Source organism: Papio anubis, chromosome 4, assembly GCF_008728515.1.
Source record: "Papio anubis isolate 15944 chromosome 4, Panubis1.0, whole genome shotgun sequence".
NCBI classification, from domain to species: Eukaryota; Metazoa; Chordata; class Mammalia; order Primates; family Cercopithecidae; genus Papio; species Papio anubis.
This window is the reverse complement of record NC_044979.1, coordinates 23,637,931-23,665,003: the sequence shown is the minus strand read 5'-3', so window position 1 is coordinate 23,665,003 and position 27,073 is coordinate 23,637,931. Positions and strand designations below refer to the sequence as shown.

Here is a 27,073-nt window from a genome sequence, read left to right as displayed (position 1 = left end):
AATGTTGGCCGGTAGCACAGATATTGGTTACCCTTTCCCTCAGTAAGTAGCTTCTAATTGGGGAGTAGGTATAGCAAAGGGGAAATAGGTATAATTTCTGGGGTTCACTAACTGACTTTGACTCCCAATTTGACCTTTCACTAATTGTATTTCTTCAGTTAAATGGAAATAAAAATTAATACTTTTCTCCTAAAAATGCTGCTAAACTTAAACTATGTAATAATGCATGTGAAATGCAGAGTGTCATACACATAGTAAGCACTCAATAAATTTTCACTCTTACCAGATTCTTAACACGGGAGGGCAACATAGTTATTCACTGCCGTTTCTATTTTCAAGCTGAGAGAGAAATAATAGAAAGAGTTTTAAAAATGGCATTTTGATGCCTTGCCTGAATCTTGTTATTAATGAGTGGTCAACAGGAGCTTAAAAAGTTACTGCTGGTCTGTAGTTTTCTTGCTTTTAAAGTCTTGCTTTTCCTTGTGCTTCTCTTCTCATATTTGGCTATTATTCATTATTTCATGCTATTGATCGAATTCAAATGCTTTTTTTTTTAGAAAATCATATTGAGGTTTGAGAATGTGTGATTTATCTCTGACATATTAGTTAGCCACAAGAAGAATAAGTCTTCTTGGGGCTAAACCACTCTAACTGGCATTTGATATCTACTGGTGATTGTGGTCATGATTTATAAATAGGCAAAGAAATGTTCAATACAGTTTGTTGGTTTCTTAGCATAAGAGTACTTTAATCTGGCTAGCACTTTGGAATTTTGGTGCCTTTTTAAAATTATTAGAATTCAATTGATCCAAATGCCCTCTCTATAGACTTCCCCTTCAATGATAAATTTTTTACATTTGTAGGGACATTTAATCCTTATATGTCTAATTTCATGGAGGCAGTATCCTGAAGCAAAAGTAAAGGCCAAGAAAGTTTTAAAGCTAGTTTTTACTATGCTAGTTTTCGTTGTTAAATATGAAATGTGTTTTTCCAAAATTAAGTGAATTTGAACTTCGAAAGGGCCAAGTTTGGTCTGAACTATGAAATTTGATGGAGTTTCTAAACATTGAAAGACAAATTCTTCCAACTCTGGTCACAGTTCTGGTGTCACATGACTGATTGTTTCCTGCAAGTAGAAACCAACACCCTGGCTTGGACAGTGTCCCGCATCCTGCAATAGTGAGGGAGGTGATGGACAGCAGTTTAACTTCTGGAGATTTTTTTTCCTTTTAAAAATAAATGTCAAATTTAACTGCCCTTTTTCCACTGTAGAAAAGATGGACAAGAAACCCTTTATTCATGGAAGTCTTGACAAAGAAGGTAGATTGTGTATACATTAGTTAGGGTAATGCTGGCTGCGATAAAGATTAGTACCTCCAAATTGTAAGTTTAGTGCAGTAACACTTACCATTATGCATATTTCCGTCTAGTTGGTGGAACCAGCCACCTGTCTTCTTTTCTCTTGTGGTTCTCAATCCCTAGGGCTTGGCGCTTACTGATCTACCAACAGACAGAGATAGAGAAGACAGGGAATGCACCTCTGTTTGTTCATTGCCTTGGTTGGGTACTTTGTTTACATTTCATTGGCAGTCATTGGTCACCTGGCCCCGCCTAGGCGCAAAGAAAGGAGATGGTGCAAATTTAATCCTTGAGTGGTGATCACTCCCCCCGCGACTATGGAAGGAGGAGCAGGAATTGTAAGGGACACTTAGATGTCTCTTCCACTGGGGTCATTGGCATGAATGTGGAATCTCAACACTGTAATGTACAGTTTCTTCCTCTCAGAGTACCTTGGGAGCCTTCAATCCAGATCAGGAATTCTAGATGACTTGGTGACATGTGAGAATACTACATGACATCGAAGGAATTCACTTATTATTTCAGTTTGATCCTTAAGTTTGAATTCCCCAAGTAGCAAGTCCAGAAACAAAGTTTTGACTACAAGTCATTTATTTGTAAGGTGATGCTAGGAAACGCTGGTGGGGGTGTGGGAAGGTGAGACAGAAAAGGGAAGGCCACCAAATAAAGGTTGCATGACCAAGCACATCACCACTGGGTATCTGGAGCTTCACTCCACGGGGAAACTCTGAGGTCCAGTGTGGAACACACACCTCGGAGTTTTCCAACTCAAAAAGTGAGGGGTGCTGAGGTATCTAAACACTAAGGCTCATCAATTTTTGTTTGAAAACTGCTCCCAGGGAACATTAATACCTAAAGCACTTCTGGCATGGGGAGTAGACTCCAGTGCCAGAGAAGGGCTTGCACATGCTGTCAGCTGAAAGCCAGGCAGGCATGTACTAAAATGGTAACGTACTGGGGACATGGGCAGGCTTGGCACTACTGGCATCTGCTGTAGTCCTGGGTGGCACAGGCTGTATGAATGCTGCTGACTGATGAATGAGCAAGCTGTCTTTGGTGTTGTTCTTTCTGTTGTACAGTGTGCCTGACGAGGAGGCCAAGACAACCACCACAAACACTCAAGTGGAAGGGGATGATGAGGCCGCGTTCCTGGAGCGCCTGGCTCGGCGAGAGGAAAGACGCCAAAAACGCCTTCAAGAGGCTCTGGAGCGGCAGAAGGAGTTCGACCCAACAGTAACAGATGCAAGTCTGTCGCTCCCAAGCAAAAGAATGCAAAATGACACAGCAGAAAATGAAACTGCCGAGAAGGAAGAAAAACGTGAAAGTCGCCAAGAAAGATACGAGATAGAGGAAACAGAAACAGTCACCAAGTCCTACCAGAAGAATGATTGGAGGGATGCTGAAGAAAACAAGAAAGAAGACAAGGAAAAGGAGGAGGAGGAAGAAGAGAAGCCAAAGCGAGGGAGCATTGGAGAAAATCAGGTAGAGGTGATGGTGGAAGAGAAAACAACTGAAAGCCAGGAGGAAACAGTGGTAATGGCATTAAAAAATGGGCAAATCAGTTCCGAAGAGCCTAAACAAGAGGAGGAGAGGGAACAAGGTTCAGATGAGATTCCCCATCATGAAAAGATGGAAGAGGAAGACAAGGAAAGAGCTGAGGCAGAGAGGGTAAGGTTGGAAGCAGAGGAGAGGCAGAGGATAAAGGAGGAAGAGAAAAGGGCAGCAGAGGAGAGGCAGAGGATAAAGGAGGAAGAGAAAAGGGCAGCAGAGGAGAGGCAAAGGGCCAGGGCAGAGGAGGAAGAGAAGGCTAAGATAGAAGAGCAGAAACGTAACAAGCAGCTAGAAGAGAAAAAACGTGCCATGCAAGAGATAAAGATAAAAGGGGAAAAGGTAGAACAGAAAATAGAAGGGAAATGGGTAAATGAAAAGAAAGCGCAAGAAGATAAACTTCAGACAGCTGTCCTAAAGAAACAGGTACAGTAAACATTTTGCACCAAATGTGTGATGCCTGTGACTTGTGAGAAATGTAATGCACATCTGATTTGGGACTGAGGCCACATGCATATAGCTCACATGCTTGATCATTTGGCAAGCTGTTCATTTTTTCAGGCCATAGCAATACACAAGCATGCGGCAATTGATTGATGGCTGAATATTCAATCAACCAACTTTACTGGGACAGCCAGTAAATTTGGCTGTCCAAAAGACAGAGAGAAATTGATTGCTCTGTGCTTGATTGTTATGAATACCAAAAAAACCGAATTAATCCAAAGATGATAAATGTGGTGGTGGTGTGTTGGCTTCTGATTCTGCACCTGCATCTAAACTCATTCTTTTAATTATCTTTCCTCTATCCATAGGTCTGCATGAGGCAAGAGGCCCTTAACTCCTTACCTCACTCATGGGTTTGATGTTGAATTAAAAAAATGATAAGAGCTGGGGTGGGAAATAGACATGAATAATAATGGTCAGACATTTCATCTTAAGAAGGCAAAAACAGGCTGGGCGCGGTGGCTCACGCCTGTAATCCCAGCACTTTGGGAGGCCGAGGAGGGCGGATCATGAGGTCAGGAGATGAAGACCATCTTGGCCAACATGGTGCAACCCTGTCTCTACTAAAAATACAAAATTAGCTGGGTGTGGTGGCATGTGCCTGTAATCCCAGCTACTCAGGAGGCTGAGGCAGGAGAATCACTTGAAACCGGGAGGCAGAGGTTGCAGTGAGCCAAGATTGTGCCACTGCACCCCAGCCTGGGCAACAGGGCGAGACTTCATCTCAACAACAAAAACAACAAAAAAAAGAAAGAAAGAAAGTAAAAAAGAAGGCAAAAACAAATACCTGGAAATTAACTGGTAATAAAGAGGGGAAAGGAACTGGTTGGAACCTTTCCTTAAAAAAAAATCAAAACCCTGATTTGCCAACATGTAGACCTCAGCTTAATGTAGACTTGCAGAAAGCCATTAATTTAGGGTAGTATCAATGTATAACTGACTGGTAATTAAGAGCATACATGCTTCTTTATTATCTGGGTGACACAAATTCTTGTGGCCTGAGGAAGGGTGGAAATAGTAGGGGGGAAATGTTTGTAAGCTTTGAGAAAGATTTTTTTCTGTCTGCAAGGCTGCATTAAAAGCGCTGTACCTAATCACCACCACCACCACACCACCACCACCCCTAAAAAAAGAAAAAAGGAGATGCTTTCACATTCACCTTTCCAGAGCAAATTCTCTGTCACTAAGCCTGCATTGCACTGAAGGTGTCTTTAACTCCTGCTTCCGTATAAGAGGCTCATGAACAAAGCTACAATTGAGATCATGAGCAAAGTGCACCAAACCACACACGAGGTTTGTAAACACACGAGGAGTGCCACATCATGCTAGATTTCAGCAAGCGCAATGGCAGGCACACGAGAAGATGTTGGGGTGGGAAGAAAATAGCCCACCTTGCTGTTTAGCACCACTGTGCTGTGAGCGCTGAGACGGCAGAAGAGAAGCCATCCCATGCAGCACGTGCAAAGCGATCTGAGCACCCTGTCACTCTTGTAAACTAGAAAGGGCTTCTTTTACTTGTATGACCTTACCATTCTTGAAAATAAAAAGGGAGAAGAGAAGGGAGCTAAAGTGCAAGCTAAAAGAGAAAAGCTCCAAGAAGACAAGCCTACCTTCAAAAAAGAGGAGGTAAATGTGATTGAGAAGTAATGATCGTAAAGCAACAGAAAAAGCAGTCAGTGTTCCAAGATATCTCAGGTCTGATGATCTCAAAATTGTAACCCCATATCCAGTGTATTTCAAGCCATGACTCACAATCCATTAAATAGTAAGATCCGCTTAGAGTGTCTCAAAATTAATTAAATGTATCAGTCAGCATTTTTTAAAAAATGAAATGGATAGAAAGCATCATAGGGCACTGTAGGTAGTAAGTATTGCATTGTCATGTAAATTGTCTTTTTTTCTGTGGGACACCGTCAAAAAGACTTGAAAAACACTGCTGGAATCAATTTATCCTGCTTTCTAGTCTTCTGAATGCTAATTTTTTTTCCTTGAGCCATTCTACTTTCATTTCAATCATGAAATATTTCCAACTGGCCTTGATTAATGCTTTAACTTTTCAAAGGAAAAACACCCATACACATCTCAGTAGAAAATTTGATGAACTGAAGATGATATTTGGTTTTCAAAAAGAAAAGTTTGGCCAAATGTTCTGCATTGCATTTCTGAGGCACACACAGGAGCGGGTGCCAGGGTGTTTGACTGTAGGTAAGTGAACAAGGAGCTCTACAGATAGAATGGCACGGGATTTGACAGTAGTCAGAACACCACATCAGAACACCTGATTGCATTTCAACTCTGGTGCTGTGTTTGCCCCAAATAATCTTAAAAATTGTGACTATATCGAATAAGTTCACAATATTTACTAGAATGTGGTGAAACTGAATTATTAGTAGGAAGACCCGAAGTTCTTCACCAAGAGACTGGTGAGGTGATTTGTGGCCAACAAGCTCCAACCCACATGGACTGTTGCTACATTTCTGTGCCTATCATGGCATCTATTAAGAAAGCTAAAAATCTTAAACAGAAATCCATATTTAGAAAACAGGTGACCAGATTAAATGGGGGGTGGATTATTTTCTTAAATATGTTTTGTCAATTTCACATGAAAAATGAAAACCCCTAGTTCATGTAACATGTTACATGTTACATTTCTGTTAAGATGTATGTTCCTCTGTTTCTAACAGAAGTTGCGGTGGTTTGGAATTGAAAATTGAATATGAGCACAGGCCATATAAAGGAAGGAGAAAGTGTAAATGCTAATAACAGGAAAACTGCATTTAGCTCTCATGAGGCAGTCAAGGAAATCATTCACTGAACATGTTGGGAAACACTTTTCATTTAGTGACCAAATGCCTACAAATTCATTTACAAAAAAGAAAAATGAAAGTTACCTCAGAACTAAACTCAGAAATATGTCCCACATGGGTTCCTTGTAGTGTTTCTTGGTGAATGTCTTTATAGAAGAAAGAAGTGGACATGAAATGATGACTCAGTAATTAAACACGTGGGGGAAGGGAGGCTGTAGAAAACACTGGAGTCTGTATTTAAAATTTCATTCAGTTCACTAAAATGGGATTTGTTTTTACTGACCAAAGCTTTCTGTACCTACGTAGAGTGTCTGAGAACTAGAAGGGCCCATCAGTTGCCACTCGGATGATCCTTTTGTCTCTTTTCAGATAAGGCCCCAGTTCAACAGCATCCTTGGTGTCAATCAGATACTCCCAGGAATGACTGAGCCCTGCCCTTTTCCCCAGTTGCCCCTCAGCACATTCCAGCCAGTTCCAAAACATTTGGCCTGTTTTTGACACAAGGCCAGATAAGCTACTCAAACTGGTTAAAAAAAAAGAAAAAGAAAGAAAACAAATCCAATCTATGTTCCTTTTTTAACATTGTGTACATAACCTGCTGGTCGAAAGACTAGGTTTTCCCCTTTCCAGCTAGTTGTGTTGTTCCTTTATGTAGACAGCTTTAAATCATGTTTACTTGATTCAGCCATTTTAAACAACCTCTTCCTATTTTTTTTTCCTTTTTTTTCAAAAAAAAAAAAAGAAAGCAACTAACTAAAACCTTTCCTTTCAAGGATTTATGCAGCATAGGATAGGGCAACCACAAGTAAACACAAACATCACGTGAGCCTTCTTAGAGAAAACATTTCCAGAAATCACTCCAATGTCTTAAAAAACACACAAAATAAAACCCGTCTTTCTCCACTGCAGTTTAACTGTGGCAGTGAGTTGCAGACGATCACCAACATTGAAACTTAACTTAGCTTTTTTTCTCTCTTCTCCAATTATAAAAAGTCTCTTTTTAGTTCTTCATGCAGGAGCTATTTTATTTCTTTTCTGGCTTCTAACAGGAAAACAGTTTCTAGCAGAGCTGCTCCTGAGGTATTGAAAGTGATGTTTGTGTCATGCGGATTAACCCTTCCCAAATATTGGTGCGCATGCAAATCACCTGGGAGTCTTAAATGCAGAATCTGATTCCATGAGGTCCATGTTGTCCGTGAACCAAACTTTCAGTAGTGAGGAGTCTAGAAGACGTCCATGTTATAGAAATTGAACCCAGGAAAGGATTTGGGGCTTCTGAAGCTAACAAAAGCACGTTACACCCAGCCTGAGGAAACAGTAGCTACACCCAGCTCTTGTTGCTGTTCTGGAACCAAATAATGCAAAATATGCTCGAGACACATCTCAGTCGTTGCTCACTTGACTTTCTGAGTGTCTCTCTGGCACAGGGGCCTGTCACTTGAATTCCCATCCCCCACCTCATCCCCATGTGTTATTCCACTGGATATCCCAAGTATCTAGATTTCCAAAACCCAAATGATCACATTTGGCCAGAGCCTTTCTTTTGAGTATGCTAATGTTATCTGTGTATGAAGCACACAAACTCTTTTAGGATACACGGCTACCTATTAATCCTTCAGCACAGATGTTCTCCATGGTAACATTCTGACCTATAAGATCTAATGCCTTTCCCAGAGGGCTCAGAATCCCATGAGTTTGGTTAAATCTGCCATAACATCTAAAAAAAATGTAAAGGCTCTATGAAATTACTTTATTTATTCATTTCCCAGAAAGAGAAAATAATTTTCAGTTGAACTCAAATCATCATTATTACATTGACAATGTTTCTAAGGTTTTCCATAAAGAATATAAGCCTGCCATCCACTGTAGCCTTTGCCAATAAAGGCAGAGCTTGAAAAACAGGGGAATTTTTTTTGCTGTTAGACATATATCGTCTTACAAATCTACTTTAAACACTTTTGGGACCAGTAAATCAGATATAATACATTTGGGGAGAATGGAAATTTTTCTGACTGCAACATAGGAGAAACGAGTTAAAAGGGAATGTCTCCATGCATAGTGCTCCACAGACCGTGAGCTCCTACTCAGAATTTGTTCCATGGTTATCCCTAAAATGGGTTTCCCTCACATTTGGAGCCACAGATAATTCTTAACCAGAACATAAACTCCAGTGTCTGGATTTTGGGGCTAAGTCTAACAATGGTAGGCCAAAATGAGAATATATTTTGTTTCCTCCTTCCTGTCCAATGAATACTGATGTATTCTTGGGGAAGGACAGCCATCAGGGAGCCACAGTGAAGCTGTCATTCAAGCTATGAGCTTGTTCCTTTTTTCTGTAGCCTCTCATGACCCATGAGGAGCCAAGAGGGAAATGACAGGATGAAAAATTCAGAAGGAATCCTCTGGTGCAACCACATTTTTTCACGTTTGTGGTACCAGCATCCCAGAGCAGTCAGGTGATTTGTCTAAGTAACACAACTACTTTGTTGTCAGCACTGGAGCCAAAAGTCAGGTTTCTTGATTTACAGACAAAGCTCTTGGAGAGAATGGCAAAGTACAGCCCCCATTTTCAGCGTGTCCGAGGGACATCCTAGGTATATACCCCATGGTGAAAGATTGAAGTCTTAACTAACTAGGACAGCATAGTAGTGAATCCCTAGTAATTAATCAGATAATACCCAAAGACGACAAATGACTTAAAACGTATCAATAAAGAGCAAAAAACAGTGCTCTGCTTTGTAAAACATGCACTTTAGGCCAAGTGCGGTGGCTCACACCTATAATCCCAGCACTTTGGGAGGCTGAGGCGGATCGATCACTTGAGGTCAGGAGTTTGAGATCAGCCTGGCCAACATGGTGAAACCCGTTCTCTACTAAAAAGTACAAAAATTAGCTGGGTGTGGTGTTGCATGCCTGTAATCCCAGCTACTCATGACGTGACGCGGGAGAATCCCTTGAACCCGGGAGGCGGAGGTTGCAACGAGCTGAGATCACACCACTGCACTCCAGCCTGGGCAACAGAGCAAGACTCTGTCTCTAACGAAAAAAAAAAAGCACTTTAGAAGTAAATCTTCACAGGGTATCTGAAGAATAGGTGAGAAGAGGTGAGTGATCAGGTCAGGATAGAACCTCCTAGCACCTAACGTCCTGAGTTCTTACGGCCTACCTTTCCTCTGTGGGTTTCTTTAGAATGCTCGTGCTTTGTAACTGTCTTGAAAAGAACCATTGTGAATGCACCTCACCTGTTTTCACACGCATCTTTTAAGAATGGATGAGATGATATAAGTGAAGTAATTTGAATTCCTTTACCCCTTCCCCCAAAAAAGCTATGTAAATTCATTTTACTTTTAAATAATCTGTCTCATTTACTGTAAGAAACACAAAATCCACAAAATATGAAAGCTAACACCTGCCCTCCATGTATCATCTTCCTATGTCTCCCACCACAACCACAAAACTACTTCCAGAGAACTAAATTTTTACTGACAATGGAAATCAAGGTAAACCCTGGAATTTTTCCTATTCCATTCTAACTTTAATGGTTTAGATGACTACAGACATGTTCTCACAGACCCCACATATCTTTGGATCCTCCTGCTAAAGATAGGGTTAGTAAGTGTCCCGTCCTTGGGACATAATTTACTCAGTTGATTAACATACTGGTCTTTGCCAGAACTGGCCTGGCAGATCTAGCTAAACTGGAAGGTTTCCTTTTCTTCCTTTCACATTTGTGTCTTTCTCACAGATTCTCTCTCATCCAGAAAGAAACCTGTCTAAGCAACGTGGTCATTCTTCCCTCAAAGCCACCCTAATAATTGTTCTTCCCAGTGGGAACTGCAAACACCTACTTTTACATGAAGTTCCCACAACGTAATGGTTTCCAAACAATAGTACTACCACTGCTCTTGAAAATAAAAACCCCAGTGAGATCAGGGATGATCTTACCTTCTTAAAATTGTGGTAAAGGTGTTTGTTCACAGGCTAAAGGACCATAGCTCATTCTCTAAGAATTTCACCTGATTCCAACTCTACCACATCTGAGTGGTTTCTTTCTGAGTTTTCTGCCTTCCTAACAATTTTGGGTCTTATTTGATGACACCAACCAAGACCTAATAAGATTTTTCTTGTTCTGTTTCTTCCTGATATGTACTGTTGGTTAGATCAAAGATGAAAAGATTAAAAAGGACAAAGAACCCAAAGAAGAAGTTAAGAGCTTCATGGATCGAAAGAAGGGATTTACAGAAGTTAAGTCGCAGAATGGAGAATTCATGACCCACAAACTTAAACATACTGAGAATACTTTCAGGTAAGAAGTAGCAACTAGTTAATAGTAACTGTGTTCACATGCAAAAAAATTTTTAAATGTCAGTCTTCCCGTCCTGTGCTTCCAGACAGAAACGTGCTAAACAGGCAGCATGCTTTTGTTGTGAGGTCATTAGCCATTGTCTTAGAGATACTCAGTCAGCAGGTCCAGTTCTCATATCACTAACAGAAGACCAGCAGTCACCGCTCAGACAGGGCTTAGTCTGCTTTTCCCATTATTTTGAAAGGCAGATCATGCTTGGCATCCATGTTTTTGTTCACTGACCTTTTGTGAGATGAGTGTATTAGAAAACATTATGACTGGGATTCATATCATTCAGTGAATCTCTATATGGTCTGACCACCTTCCTAAGAGACCTTTCTCAGTACCATTTTCAAGAATGCGTTTTCTAAAGGTTGTAAATAAATACTGCGTAAGACTAAGATTGTTTTGTGGTGAAATACTTGGGAAACATTGAATTAAGCTAAATTCATCAGATTTCTTTACCACATGACTTTGAGAGCCCTTCATGCTCATTTGCATTGGAAGTCTCTAAGAGGGAGTGAGAGGGTATGGACAGACTGCTCTATTTTATACAGTTTGGAAAAACTCTCTTGTATAGCTTGAGCTTTCCCCTCAACATAACCCCCTACCCCATCAAATTGAAATTCTGGGCAACTGATTATCAGACAGATGAGACCAGTATATTCAGGTAAATCCTTATTTCTAAATACAGTCAAATCCTGAGAGCTCTCTGCCAGTTTTGTAGAAGAACTTGAGGTGCAGACACCGGGCTGGCTACGTGATTCCTGTGCTCCTTCCCCACAAAACACTCCCTCCAACCACTGGGGCCGAATTCCAACCTCTGTTACGTCACTGGTTGCTGTGCCAGATGTGCTGGAGAAGAGTCTTGGGTTCCTGCAATGTGGATTTCCCTGGGCTTGTTCCTTGGCTGCAGCCTTGCCTAGAGACCCTGTTTTTCTGAACACTTCAAATAAGAAAGTCATCAGGCAGGGATGAGGGAGAAATTTGACATGCTCCTCACACCAAAGCCTTTGTAATATTCAAAAGCAGGCGGAGCTACTAGTGATGGACATTTCAATCTCATCCAAGAGGCTAAGGTGGATAAATACAGTTGCCCCAAAACAATTTTTCTATACATAAATTTGAGCAGAAACCTACCCATGTTTATCCAAAGGAGAACCTAAAGCACACAGAAGAAAAGGTGTACGTAAAAGATCTAAATAAAATAATGAAGGTGTAAGAAAGGTAGAATCTATAGATATTACTTGGGATTGCCAAGAGAATAGATGTGAAAATTAAGTTTATTGAACATCCATAGAAAATCTACAAAGCAAGTTGATTCAGGTTGGTAAGTTGAGTCTAAAACTTGCTGAAGTGCCTGTAGTTTAATGTTTTAATGCCCTAGAATAGTGTTAGGTTCATGAAAAGTATTCAATGAATATTACCTAATATTATAATTTTTTAATTAATAGTTTAAAATACGTCTTGTAAGCATAAGGTTCTTTTAAGGTGTAAGTTTTTTGTTAAGAGAAATAACATTGAAAAAAGTCTGTCAGTACTGTTTAACAATTAGCATACTTGCCAACAAGCTTCAGTCAAAGCTCAAGTTAATAATTAACATGCCTATTGTGTAGAAATCCAAAAAGCTGGGTAATTTGAAGGGAGGAATAGTCACAAGGGATGGTGACAAGTTAAGTGCTAAGAACCCTTACATGTGACTCTGGCCTTAATTTTTCTATTTTGGACAGGAAAAAAAAAATACCTAGGAACAAGCTGCTACCATATTATTTATTTTTATTTAGCTACCAACATATGTGAGTTTTAGTTTCAATTAGAAGTTCATGCTGACTGAAGCAGAGAAGTACAGTTTTGCTCCATATACATATAAAATGAGAAGAGAGGAAGAGAGTATCAGCCTCTATTTAGATAAGCTTGGTACGTACCAGCTTAACTGAAAACAAGCTGTGTTCTTAATGGTCAAAGGCCTAATACTCATCTTGACTTACACCTAAAGAAGCCAAGGACGGCGCAGGAGAAAGAACTTTATGGAAGAGATTTCCACCTTAAGTGGTACCCTAATGCTGAGGTCGTGCGCATAGGCAGAGGTGGTGTGAACAAAACTTTTGCTCTTATTTTGAGCATAGCTGCTTATGTTTGATTTAATTACTGTTCCCTTTGATATTTGCGTTTTCTTGTAACTCACTTGTTTTCTCTAAAACATGACATAAAAATCTCAATTCAATGAGCAGGATATAGCGATGCAAATTATTACCAAGGGTTTTATAGAAAGTGCAAAATGAAGGGTTTTTTGATTTTTTATTTTTGAAGGTGGGAATTAAAAGATTTTTTCTCGATTATAGAAAAAAAAGTACTCATTATAAAAACGCTCAGAAAATAGAAGAATAAAAATAAGCACTCACCACCACCCAAAGATAACCACCAGTAACACTTTTTCCAGATATTTATCTATGTGTATACTATTCAAGATAAACGCATACCTGTGTATATTTATATGTAGTATATACATGTGTGTGAGTATACTTACAATTTTACATTGATTCTTGCACTGTGCATAAGAATGTATCATAGCTTGCTTTCTATGCCAATAAATATAAGCCTATAATTAATGATACTAGATTCCACTGGATGGATGTATTATTACTTATTCAGCCAGTCCTTAATGACGGACATATTGATTGTCCAAAATGAAGACTGAGCGACACCTAGTGGAATCCATAGATGTTTCCATAGGCATGTGTTTTGCCGGCTCAGTTCCTGTACAGTAATATGATGAACACAAAGAGAGAGCAAACTCATTTTTGAAAGGAAAGACCCTAAATTGACTGAGAGAGAAGTCACAGGCCTGTGAACCTAGAAGAGCCTGAAAGAGCCTTTGATGACAAGGTTTTGAGGGACCCTTTAACCTTGTTTGAGTTCAAAATAAAAGTTACTTGTAACCGACAAGAGCCTAGGCCAATAGTTCTAAATTTTTTTTTTTTTTTTGAGACGGAGTCTCGCTCTGTCGCCCAGGCTGGAGTGCAGTGGCCGAATCTCAGCTCACTGCAAGCTCCGCCTCCCAGGTTTATGCCTTTCTCCTGCCTCAGCCTCCCGAGTAGCTGGGACTACAGGCCCCCGCCACCACGCCCGGCTAGTTTTTTGCATTTTTTTTAGTAGAGACGGGGTTTCACCAGGTTAGCCAGAATGGTCTTGATCTCCTGACCTCGCGATCCGCCCGTCTCGGCCTCCCAAAGTTAGTTCTAAATTTTTTAACCTAAGCCCTTAGTAAGAAATAAATTTTACATAATGACCCAGTACACGCTTGTATATGTTTTCATAACTGAAACAAGTGTGTCAAGAAACGGTAGTTTCTTTTGCTCTATGCAGTGCACTCCGATATTTTCTGTTTCTTTTTTTTTAAATGTTGATTACAAACTACTAAATTGACTTTCCGGTCTGCAGCTTGAAAATTATTATTCTGGAGGACACAGTATATTCAGAACTACTTCAGTGTTTAAAAAGCATGATATATAATATACATATATATTATAAAATCAATATTGCACAGTGTATTTCTTGAGACCATTTCTTGTTTTATTCTTTCTCTTGTCCCACAGCTAGAAATACTGTGCCATTCTTTAAATGTAGTACGTGATATTAGGGTGTGGTAATTCTTTTGTTTCTTAGACAAAAATGTCAGGAATAGGATATCTACGTTCACATCTAGTTAAGAATGACCTTACTACTTGCTAATAAGTATTTAAATGGCAAAGCTGTATCACTGCCTCTTAAAGACTACTTATAACAAGGGCCTTTAAGCCTAAATTAAGCCACTAAATTCTGTTTAGTGAAGCCCCAGGCAAATCCAACTTAGGTGAATTCCGTGTTAGTGAAAATGCTGTATTCCACTGAAGTCCTACTTTGAGTATCAGCATGTTTTAAAATTATCAGTGTTCTAACTGTATCATATAACAAATTTATTAAAGAAACCCAGGGTGACAGTAGGTGCTAATGATATGTCTCCATCCTTTTATAGATGTGTAAAATACTAAAAATACCAGTTCTGAAATAAAATTTTACCATAAGGACTCTTGGGATAGCATTCTGTCTTAAGTCTTAACATGTTCCCAGTTCTGCAATGAAGTCCCTGTGTATCCTCCTTAATCACAAAATAAAATTCAACATAATTTCAATTTTAATTCTTATTAATATAAAAACGTACCCATTTTCTTTCTGTTTTATAAGCTGTTCTATCTGATGAAGCATTGCTTCTGCTCAGGCATGGAAGGTAGCTAGACCTAGACTGTAGAAACTCTAGAGACAGAGTTTGGAAAGGTTTCTCTGAGACTCTATCCTCAAGGTGGAGGTGAGAGGCGGAGAGATAGGCTAACATGTTCTATTTCAGTTTATTCATTGTTTCATAACAAAACGTATTTAATTTCAGGTATAATTATAGTGACAAGAAGAGTACAACTAAGAGATAAGCATTAGAATCTGATCATGGCTCAACTGCTTTCTAGCTACCAAAAGTTTGAGTATATTATTCTCTCTCTTACCTGTGATTTCCTTGTTTGTAAGATGGGGATAATAAACCTAACCTGACATCTTCCCAGTTATTGTGACTGTTAAATGAAGTAGTGGATATGAAAAGAATGACATGTAAGTAATAACCACGTCATACCAAGCTAATTTCATAATTTTAAGTCTGTATAAGGAGTATTCCAGTTGTGTTGGGGTCAAAGAGCATAGAAAATAGACAAATTGCAGCCATAGGTTAATGCAGTCATGAAGGACTTTCCTGGAGCAGCTCTGTAAGAACAGACATAAATCACTGTGTTTAGCTCTTAATCAAGAGGCAATGGGTAATTTCATCTGCCAGAGATCAGCTGCTAGAGTCAAGCTCAAGACAAAGTTGTGGATAGATGGATTTACTTCAATGCCTCTGCTTAGTTCAGCCACTTTTTCCCATTTGCAGTGCCTGAACCTTTGTGTCTTCCCTCCTGATCCATTACTCCAGGCAGACCCAAGTTAACCAGTAACTTATGGGAAAGGACTAGTAAGGCCACTAGGAGACTTTTGAACTCATTCACAAGTAACGTTTTGTACTACATGCCTTCCTTTCTAATAACAAGTAATATTTATACTGTAGATGATATATAAATCATAGTATATCAGTATGATATCTATCATATTGATATAATACATAATCCCATGCAACTTGCAGAGGTAAATAGAATAAATAGTATTTGCCCCATTTTTCCATGTTGTAGCATGTATCTTTTTTTAAAACTGCGGTAAAAACAAACATAACCTAAAATTTACCATCTTAAGCATTTTTAAATGTACAGTTAAGTAGTGTCAGGCATACAGATCTCCAAAACTCTTTTCATCTTGCAAGACTGAAAGACGACACCCATTAAACAACAACTCTATTTCCTACCACCACCCACGCTCTGCCTCTGGTAACTACAGTTCTATTTCTGTCTCTATGAATTTGACTACTTTAGATCCCTCATATACGTGGACTCACACAGTATTTGTATGATTTCTGTGACTGGCTTATTTCACTTAGCATAGTATCTTCAAGATTTATCCACGTCATAACAGGTAACAAGATCTCCTTCCTTTTTAAGTCTGAATAATATTCCATGGAACGGCTGGCCCACCTTTTATTTATCCACTCCTGCCATGATGGACACTTGGGTTGCGTCAATCTCTTGGTCCTTGTAAATAGTGCTGCTGTGAACACGGGTATACAAATATCTCTTCAAGACCCTGCTTTCCATTCTTCTAGATGTGTATCAGAAGTGGGATTGCTGGATCACGTGGTAGTTCTCTTGTTGATTTTTTGAGGAACCTCCATACTGTTTCCATAGCAGCTGCACAACTTTACAATCCCATTTTGCGGTGCATATTTGTCCCATTTTACAGCTGAGGAAACCAAGCGCAAGTGGCAGAGCAGAGGCTCCCATTCAGACTCTGTGATTCCAGGCCGACCCCTTCCCCAGCCTACTCCTTGGGCTAATGAGAGGCAGTGGGGATTTGGTCTGGGATGCAAAAGCCGCAGACCGACCTCCCCTTCCTCCAGGGAGACTACAGGCAAAAGCATGTAAACCCCTTTCCATTGCCCCCAAACCACAGCCGCCCTGGAGGGAGGGCCAGCGTGGACACCAAGGAGGCTGAAGGCGCCCCCCAGGTGGAAGCCGGCAAAAGGCTGGAGGAGCTTCGTCGTCGTCGCGGGGAGACCGAGAGCGAAGAGTTTGAGAAGCTCAAACAGAAGCAGCAGGAGGCGGCTTTGGAGCTAGAGGAACTCAAGAAAAAGAGGGAAGAGAGAAGGAAGGTCCTGGAGGAGGAAGAGCAGAGGAGGAAGCAGGAGGAAGCCGATCGAAAACTCAGAGAGGAGGTAAGGTGGGCGCTAGCCCCCTGAGAAGGTTGCATGAGAAAATTCCCTGGTGCCATGCGGCTGCTCTTTTGAGCATGGCCTCTCAAAAATATTTTTTAAGAATAATAAACTTAACATGTGCTAGTTACGGTTCTAAAACTTGTAGACATATTAATTTCTCCACTGCTTCTAAGAACTCGCTGACGTGGGTACTTATCCCCATTTTACAGATGAGAAAACTGAGGCACAGAGAGGTTTGTTTGTGTTTGTTTGTTTGTTTCTTTGTTTTGTAATTTTCCTGAGGTCTCCCTTGTGTTAACCCATTACCCTTTACTGCCTCTCAAAAGGGAAAAGTTAGAAAGCTGAGAAGGATGAAAGGTCTGCAAATTAGTTACCAGAATGAAGTTATGAGATACTTCTTTTCTAATAGTTGGAGAGTTTTTATAGAGAAGATTTAAAAAAAAATTTTTTTTTTTTTAATGAGCAAGTAAGTACATTAGAATGTAAATAGGCAGGGACAGTATCTGCATTGTTCATTACTGTGTACCCAGGACCCCATACCGTGCCTGACATGCAGGAGGAACCCTATCGTTATAAACAGATGAATTTGTTTCATCTTTTAAGACAGAGCTAAAAACAGCAGATAAAGTTACAAGGAGGAACATTTTGGCTCAGCATATGAAATAATGTGTAACCAACTACAACTTACAGTACTACAGGTTACAAAGTGCATTCTTTCCTTTCATCCTGAGGTATGTTGTTCTCATTTTATGGGCAAAGAAACCAGGAATCAAATAGTTTGAGTGACTTATTTGAAGATTTTTGACTAATAAATGGTAGAATCAGTATGGAGACCCTGCTTTTCCAACTCAGAGCCTAGGGCTTTTGAAATAGCGATCTTCCATCATTCAAAATATGAAAGAAAAAAAAAAAAACTTTCAATGGCATTTTGACATGGATCCTATGCAAAATTTTCCGGAACTGTATGGAAAATTTGGATACAATTATTTTGAGGTCTCTTTTAACTCCAACTTTCAATGAGCCAATTACCTTTGGTTGGGAAGTAATCAGGATGATAGAGTTTTGGAGTTAAACACACCCAGGCTTCTTTTTTTTTTTTTTTTTTTTAAGACGGAGTCTGGCTCTGTCACCCAGGCTGGAGTGCAGTGGTGCAATCTCGCAACACACCCAGTCTTCTAACTCTGCCACTAACAAGCTGGGGCCTTGGGAAATCTGGACTATTCTGTGTCTTTTCCTCTGTGAAATAATATCTACTTTGCAGAATTCTTCTGATAATTTAATAGATCATTGTGCTCCCAGTGCCTAGCACATTCTAGGTACTCAAAAATCGGTAGATATCATTATTGCCATCATTGTTATTATGATTATTATTCAGAGGAGGAGAGTATCAGGAAAGGCTGAAGGGAAATCGTGAAGTCTTAGAACTGGATTGAACCTAGGAGATTATTTGGGCTAAACTACGAAACACAGGATCCTTCTACGGCATCCTCTGACAGAAGAACATCTAGTCTCTGCTTGAGAACATGCAGTGATAATGATCTCACAGTTTAAGAACTACCAAAGACTGCATAAATCTCTCAGAAAATCAAGTTGTGCAACTTGATCAGAGCCCTGAATTGTTTGCCTGATAGAGAAGACAGAGTATTCTAGACTAGGAATGAAGACACAGAGGGGTTAATGAGACAGTCTGTAAACATTTACGTTTGCACCACTATGGTGCAGTGTCTACAGTATTTCAGGTTTGTCAAACCATCTAAAATTATATATTCACCTGAAGTGCGGAGCAACCATAAAATCACCTCTTATACCATCTGGCAAATATAGTACCACAGATTTAGATAGCTTTTCACTTAAGTTATTTATTTGTCTTCACGACACAACTCTCCTAGGATGTAGGTAGAAGGAATATTCATATTCCTTTTACATATACAGAAGTGTGAGGTCATTGTTAATGACCCACAGGACAGTGGTGATTATGTGTCGCCCTATGGGAAATCACCATAATGAGTGTTAGTCTAAGCCAGGGGTGTCCGCTCTTTTGGCTTCCCTGGGTCACATTGGAAGAAGAAGAATTGCCTTGGGCGACACATAAAATACACTAATACTAATGATTGCTGATGAGCTGAAAAAACAAAACAAAACAAAACAAAAAACAAAGATGTCTCATAATGTTTAAAAAAAGTTTATGAATTCGTTGGGCCACATTCAAAGCCATCCTGGGCATCATGTGGCCCCTGGGCTGTGGGTTGGACAAGCCTGGTCTAAGCATTTTACATGTGCTTTCTCACTGAGTCCTCACAAAAGCCCTATAAAATGAGTACTGTTGTTATCCCTGTTTTACAGATGAAGAAACTGAGCCACAGAGCAGATAAATAACATGGTCAAGGTCAGGCCGTTGGAAAGTAGCACCACCAGAATGCAAATACAGGCAGCTCGACTCCAGCTCTCAGGCTAAACCTCTGGTGACCACCTAGAAGGGGAATGTCCAGCCTGCGGCTTGAGTCTGCTGCTTCTCCTGACTGTGCTCTCTCTCCTACAGCACTCTTCCCTTTGGCTGTGAAGCTGGTACTGATGCCTCATTATTTGTTCTTTCTCTCTTAGGAAGAGAAGAGGAGGCTAAAGGAAGAAATTGAAAGGCGAAGAGCAGAAGCTGCTGAGAAACGCCAGAAGATGCCAGAAGATGGCTTGTCAGATGACAAGAAACCATTCAAGTGTTTCACTCCTAAAGGTTCATCTCTCAAGGTATTTTTTTTTCCCCAGAAAACCTCTATTAGAATATGATAGAAACTGGATTTTAGCCCTTGTTTAGTTATTGATTATTCAGGGCCTTTGCTTCACTTATCTTTTTGCTATCCTTCCATGTTAATCTGTTCAGGCTGCTATAACAAAATACTTTAGACTGGGGCCAGGTGCGGTGGCTCATGCCTGTAATCCTAGCACTTTGGGGGGCCAATGTGGGCAGATCACCTGAGGTCAGGAGTTCGAGACCAGCCTGGCCAACATGGTGAAACCCCACCTCCACCAAAAAATTCAAAAATTAGCCGGACATGGTGGCACGCACCTATAATGATCCCAGCTACTTGGAAGGCTTAGGCAGGAGAATCACTTGAACCCAGGAGGTGGAGGTTGCAGTGAGCCGAGATCATACCACTACACTCCAGCCTGGGCAACAGAGCAAGACTCTGTCTCAAAATTTATCACTCACAGTTCTGGAGGCTGGGAAGTCAAAGATCAAGGTGCCAGCAGATGTGGTGTCTAGTGAGGGCCTATTCCTCAAAGACAGCACCTTCTCCCTGTGTCTTCACATGGTGGAAGGAGAAGGGGAGAAAACAGGCTCCCTTAGGCCTCTTTTATAAGGGCACTAGTCCCATTCACAGGGGCCCCACCCTCATTACCTAGTTACCAATCAAAGGTCTTGCCTCTTGGTACCAACACATCAAGGATTCAGTTTCAACATATAAATGTTGGACCATAGCACCTCCTTTCAGCTGTTTCACAGCTTCTCTTTGTTTACAACATATGGAAAGGAGAGACAGTAGTGAAATTTTTAATCTGTTATTTATTAGATGCTTTGGCATACATTAAAATGACATTCGGTGATTATCTCTGAATTTTACTGATCCACATTCTCCATGTACCTCATTCCTTTGAGCAACTGAGAATAGAAACATTTAAAATTTATAAAATGGGAAAGTATATTTTAAAAGTTTAAGCTGCTTTTCATGCTAGCTGTTCATTTCTTCTTTGTCATGATTAAAAGCCAGCTGGAAACGATACAGGTGCAAATTTTAAAGCAATTATTATGGGAGGAGGTGAAATGTGACTTGGAGAGGGTCCTTTTCCAGGATGGCTTTGGTCCTATGACAGCCTTCAGGGAACACAGCTCCTATTTGATGTAAAACAGAGTGCTGCCAGGACAACAGAGAAGGAGCAGGAATCAGCTGAGTCAGGTAGATGATAGAATAGTTGAGATGTAGGGAAAACACAGTGGACTCAAGAAAGTAGCATCCTTGATTTATAATCAGTCCACCATTATTGCCAGTGGTGATTTCTTTGAGGATTAACATCACTGAGCATCTAGCACAGTGCTTTACATCATATTGAAGATACTTAATAAAAATTTGTTAAATGATGAATAAATGAATGAATCTTCAGAGATTGGAACCTTTAACATTTCATTTTCCATCAACCTAGCTAGGTTATAAAGCATCAACAATGGGCAAAGCCATGATAGAATTATGCCCAGGTCTGGCCAGGCACAGTGGCTCACACCTGTGATCCCAGCACTTTGGGAGGCTGAGGCAGGTGGATCACCTGAGATCAGGAGTTCTAGACCATCCTGGCCAACCTGGTGAAACCCCGTCTCTACTAAAAACACAAAAATTAGCTAGGCATGGTGGTGCACACCTGTAATCCCAGCTATTTGGGAGGCTGAGGCAGGAGAACCACTTGAACTTGGGAGGCAGAGGTTACAGTGAGCTGAGATAGTACCACTGTACTCCAGTCTATGCAAAAGAATGAGACCCTGTCTCTAAAAAAACAAAAAAGGAATCATAGCGAGGTCTGGATGGTTAATTATGTACATATGTATAAGGTTATATCAACTGGCACACCAAAATGACCAAAAGCTGCTTACATTTTACAGTTATTACTTGTTCCACATGAAAATAAGAATTTTTAAATCCCCAAATAACTTCACTTAGTCTTTTTTTTTTTTTTTTTTTTTGAGATGGAGTCTCGCCCTGTAGCCCAGGCTGGAGTGCAGTGGCACAATCTTGGCTTACTGCAACTTTCACCTCCCAGGTTCAAGCAATTCTTCTGTCTCAGCCTCTCAAGTAGCTGGGAGTACAGGCGCACGCCACCACATCCGGCTAATTTTTGTATTTTTAGTAGAGATGGGGGTTTCACCATATTGGCCAGGCTGGTCTCGAACTCCTTCCCTCATTATCTGCCCACCTTGGCCTCCCAAAGTGTTTGGATTACAGGTGTGAGCCACCGTGCCCGGCTTACTTAGTATTTATGACGGTCTGGGTCCCAGTCATATTTCTGATACCTCCCAAACAAATTATTTGTACTCGAACCCTTGTCTCAAGATCTGCTTCAGGGAAAATTGAAACTAAGCCACAGAGGGATTATACATTTAATATCTGATTATTTATGAAATACTTAATGCATGCTATGTCCTGTGAGGGAAAGAACAAAGCAAGGTGGCTGCCCTGATGGCACTAATGACTGCCTCAAAGAAACAATTCAAGAAGTACTAAGGTGACCAAATGCTGATCTCAGAGCAGAGCAAAATGAGTAGAGAAAGGCCTTGTGGAGTAGGCAAGTTTTATTTATAAACACTGAAATTTGAATTTTATGTAATTTTATTGTGATTTTCTAATGTCATGAAATACTCTTCTTCTTTTGATTTTTTTTAACCATTTAACAATGTGAAAACCATTCTCAAGGCCAGGTGCGGTGGCTCACACCTGTAATCCCAGCATGTTGGGAGTCCGAGGCAGGTGTATCACCTGAGGTCAGGAGTTTGAAACCAGCCTGGTCAACATGGAGAAACCCTATCTCTACTAAAAATACAAAATTAGCTAGGCGAAGTGGCAGGTGCCTATAATTCCAGCTACTCAGGAGGCTGAGACAGGAGAATCACTTGAATCTGGGAGGCGGAGGTTGCAGTGACTGAGATCGCACCACTGCACTCCAGTCTGGGCGACAGAGCGAGACTCCATCTCAAAAAAAAAAAAAAAAAAACATTTCAAGTAGGTGGCTGTGTGTGGAAAACACCGGCTGCACTTGGCCCATGGACAAATGGGCCATGGCTTGCAGACCCCCTGCTCTAAGAAAACAAAACCTCCCTGGGCTCAGGCTATCTCTGTACAGCTCTCAGAGTTCAGCCCATTCCCAGTCTAGGTCTTCTGTTCCTGACTCAACAGTAGTCAAAGAAAACCATGCTGTCGGCTGGGCGAGGTGGCTCACGCCTGTAATCCCAGCACTTTGGAAGGTCAAGGCAGGTGGATCACCTGAGGTCAGGAGTTTGAGACCAGCCTGACCAACATGGAGAAACCCCGTCTCTACTAAAAATACAAAATTAGCTGGGCGCAGTGGCGCATGCCTGTCATCCCAGCTACTTGAGAGACTGAGGCAGAAGACCTGCTTGAACCTGGGAGGCAGAGGTTGCAGTGAGCCGAGATCAGGCCATTGTACTCCAGCGTGGGCAACAAACGCAAAACTCCATCTCCAAAAACAAAAAAGAAGAAAGAAAAAGAAAACCATGCTCTCTCTTTCTACCTTCTTTAAAATCCCGCTCAAGCCTTCCTTGAACAGTCTTGGTAACATGAAGAAAATAGCAGTCATCTAGACTTCTAAATTCTACTGTGGTTTTTTTTTTTTCAGGAGAAACTATAACCCACTCTTCCCGCCTCTTTAATTATTTCCTCTCTACCAAATTTCTCAACTTACTTATTTCTCTGGTCTTTCCCTCAACCAAATGCTGACTTCCCATTTCATCTAGTGCCCCCAGGAAGCCATTTATCTACTCCCTCTGGTGGAGAGGCATTTGTCTGCAGTTGATTAAAGTAGATGTATAAAAAAGGTCCAGAATATTTTAAATTTCTACATAAGAGAGACACATATTCAGGGGCAGACAGTCTATGCTTCCCTCCATGTATGTGCCTTGAAGAACCTGCTGTGACTCTGATTTTCAAGCTCAATTTCATATTCTACAACTTAATTGGGATAGCTATTAATGCCCTTGGCCCTGCAGCTTTTATAAGTGGTTACAAGTTAGCATTGTAGATTACCAATGGGAGGAAACATATTTGCTATTTGACATCAAAATACTGCCAACTAGTATTTTTTAAAAAAATATCTCATGATTTCTATTCCTTATTTGGGAAAGTCTGTACCTGGTTTTTCATCATTAAATTATGTTAGCAGTGAGTGATTTTCATATGTAATGAATAGATTTTAAGTAAATTCAATTCAAAGATTTTTTTATTTCTATTGCCTTCATTGGTTGGGGGCAGGGTGTAGAGTAATGAGAGCACCAATTTTCTAAAACAAATAGTGTGCTTTTATTCGAGTTTTATCGAGACAATACTGCCACCTCTTGGTCTTCAGAAGAACCAATTTCCCTCATTAAACTCCTTAAACAGAACATTTAATATACAAATTCAGTACAAATTGTTAAATTACATAGAGCCACTAAGTTAGGATATTTTCTAACAGGAGCGCATCAGTAAACCAACAGTGCATCCTGACAAAATGTGTGGAATGCGATGATGAAGTCAAGCTATGTTAGCTATGATAGAAGCAAAAGGAGGAGTAGGAATCTGAGAACCTCGGTGATTTGAATAAATGCCAGGGCTAAGGTTAGAAAGATGATCCCTGAGTCATAAAGATGCTGCAGGTGGGACAAAGAACAATTCTCACCTCTGCCATCCCCTTCTGCGGTGCCTCTGTCCTCCCACCACATTGAATTTTTCTTTATCCTTCAGTCTCACCACGCTGCGTGCCTTACGGCTCTCCAAATCTTTGTACATGTGCTTGCTTTGCCAGAAATGCCCTTTCCTGGCTAAGCCATGCACTTCCTTCCTCACTTTCATAAACTCATTTCTGAAACTGTGTAAACCAGAAACTACTAATCTCAGCTCAAATATCAACACTACTGAAAAGCCTTCTCCAACTCCCCCAGATAGTTACTTCTCTTATACACACAGCATTTTTTTCTTTAATATTGTACCTGCTGTTAATTTTTAAATATTTTATTTTATATACTGTATTAGTCTTCCCTACTAAATTCTGTGTTCCTTAAAGAATAAGACCTTGTCAGCCGGGCACAGTGGTTCACGCCTGTAATCCCAGCACTTTGGGAGGCCGAGGTGGGCAGATCACGAGGTGAAGAGATCGAGACCATCCTGGCCAACATGGTGACCAAAAATTAGCTGGGCGTGGTAGCACGCATCTGTAGTCCCAGCTACTCGAGGCTGAGGCAGAAGAATCACTTGAACCCAGGAGGCAGAGGTTGCAATGAGCCGAGATTCTACCACTGCACTCCAGCCTGGCAACAGAGTGAGACTCTGTCTCAAAAAAGAAAAAGAATAAGACCTTGTCTATCTTAGTTTACTCAGGTTGCCATAACAAAATACCATAGACTGGATGTATTAAACAATAGAAATGTATCTCTTACAGTCCTGGAGGCTGGAAGTCCAAGATCAAGGTGCGAGCAGATTCAGTTTCTGATGAGAGCCCTCTTCATGGCTTGCAGATGGCTGCCTTCTGACTGTGTCTTCACATGGTGGAAGGAGAGCGGGTGCACTCTCTAGTGTCTCTTCTTGTAGTGATAATAATCCTGTAGGATCAGAGTTCCACTGCTGTGATCTCATTTAACCTTAATTACTTCCTTAGAGGCCCCATTTCCAAGTACAATCACATCGGGGTTAGGGCCTCAACACATACTTTTTAGGGGGACACAATTTGATCAATAGCACTATTCTATTTATTAGTATTCAATTTTATATAGAAAGTACTCAATATATAATTTATTGGCTAATTGGCTGACAGGCTGTCAGGGATAAAAATAGGATAGGTGGGTGGGTGGATGGATGGATGGATAGATGGATGGATGGATGGATGGATGGACAGACGGATGGACGGATGGGTAATATTTATTAAAAGTGCCAATGCATTGCATGGTTCTAAACTATTTCACCTTACTCACCTGGGAATTTTTTCTACAGAAATATAATTCTAAGTTTATAATTAAAATCAGAAAAATAAGATTACTTTATAGATTTTTTATATATCCCATAAACTCAGCACTACTTATAGTACTTTTTTGCATAAAGGTTTTTAAGAGTTTGCTTTTGTCTTTGTAGGAAATCATCAGAAAGAATGAAATGCTCTTACTAATATCTATAAAAGTGCTATTCAACTGATATTAGAGAGGAAGCATGTTTTCAAAAGAAAAACTCTGTGATACTTATTAATTGCTCATGAATCCCAGACCAGTCTGGGTCAGAAAGAACCCCTCACATCTTGGAGAATTGTGTGTATCCCCTCAAAATTCATATGTTGAAATCCTAACCTTCAATAAGATGGTATTAGGAGGTGGGACTTTTGGAAAACAATTAGGTCATGAGGGTGGAGGCCCCCTTAATGGGATTAGTGCCCTTTTAAGAAGAGACACAGAACCTTACTTGCTCCCTTTCTATTCTGTGCTATATGAGGACACAGCAGGAAGGTGGCCATCTGCAAACCATGAAGAGAGCTCTCAGCAGACCCCAACCATGCTGGCAACCTAATCTTAGACTTCCCAGTCTCCGGAACTGTGAGAAATGCTTGTTGTTTTAAATCATCCAGTCTATGGTAGTTTCTCATATTAACCGAGACTCACTGAGACAAGGGGCCACTCAAACATACTAGCCTAGGGCAACTATAATCTAGTAGATTTCTTGGCTGTCCTGAACAGGGAACAAAATGAAACTTTTCAGCGTGCCTGTGCTTTGGCACATGCAGTCATAAGCAAAGAAAGTATTTGCTCATGGAATTGATAAGTCATGGGTGGCAGAGGATATTTCTAGTCTGGAGTTGGCTGTGGCATGATTCAACAAATATTTCCTTATGGCCACCATCTAAATTTAAGTGATACAGTTTCAGTAAAATATGATGTTTGATTTAGCAGCTTCGGTTGTAGCAAAAAGTTCCTAGCTTTAAAAAAAAAAAAAAAAAAAGAATTCATCAAAGACTACTGAACTGCTGATTTTTTCTATGTCCACCCCTGTTTCTCTGGGCTTATTTCCTAATTTCACACTTGGGTTAAGAGGGGCTTTGTGGGAAGCCTCAGCCATTACAGATGAGCTGTGCCCCATCCTCATTCTACTTGCATCCATCTTTCACGTTCCACGGCTAATAAAGTTCAACAATAGGCTTGATCATTGACCCTTGTCAAGGTAGGAAATCAGGTTAAGCAATAAGGGACTAGTTCACATTTTCTAGTTATTCAATCCTGTTACATACCAAATACATAGTTAAAACATTGTGGGAAAATTTTGTTAACTCAAATAGCATGGTATGTCTCTAATAAATACATCCTAAAGGGTAACAGTGTGTATTTTTGAAAAAATTATT

General features: G+C 40.4%; 1 protein-coding gene and 1 long non-coding RNA gene across 11 annotated transcripts in view; one reads left to right on the top strand and one right to left on the bottom strand.

Annotated features, from left to right (window-relative positions):
- CALD1 (caldesmon 1) overlaps nt 1–27,073 on the top strand; it is a 233,865-nt gene that overhangs the window by 192,166 nt on the left and 14,626 nt on the right. For 6 of the 10 annotated variants that reach the window (XR_001901230.3, XR_001901231.3, XR_001901229.3 and 3 more), the window contains 5 exons: nt 2,439–3,333; nt 4,960–5,037; nt 10,379–10,524; nt 16,684–16,945; nt 19,547–19,687. Coding sequence is in view for 4 of the 10 variants with exons in the window: in XM_017957181.3 (XP_017812670.2) it covers nt 2,439–3,333; nt 4,960–5,037; nt 10,379–10,524; nt 16,684–16,945; nt 19,547–19,687 (1,522 nt within the window). In the remaining 6 variants the exon portion in view is untranslated. The remainder of the gene's footprint in view (nt 1–2,438; nt 3,334–4,959; nt 5,038–10,378; nt 10,525–16,683; nt 16,946–19,546; nt 19,688–27,073) is intronic. The other 4 variants (XR_004183420.1, XM_009203902.3, XM_009203904.3 and 1 more) reach the window with 2 other exon arrangements.
- Nucleotides 25,214–27,073, bottom strand: part of LOC110742911 — a 26,869-nt gene continuing 25,009 nt past the window's right edge. Inside the window, exon 3 of the long non-coding RNA XR_002521195.2 lies at nt 25,214–25,295. This is a non-coding gene — a long non-coding RNA (uncharacterized LOC110742911). The remainder of the gene's footprint in view (nt 25,296–27,073) is intronic.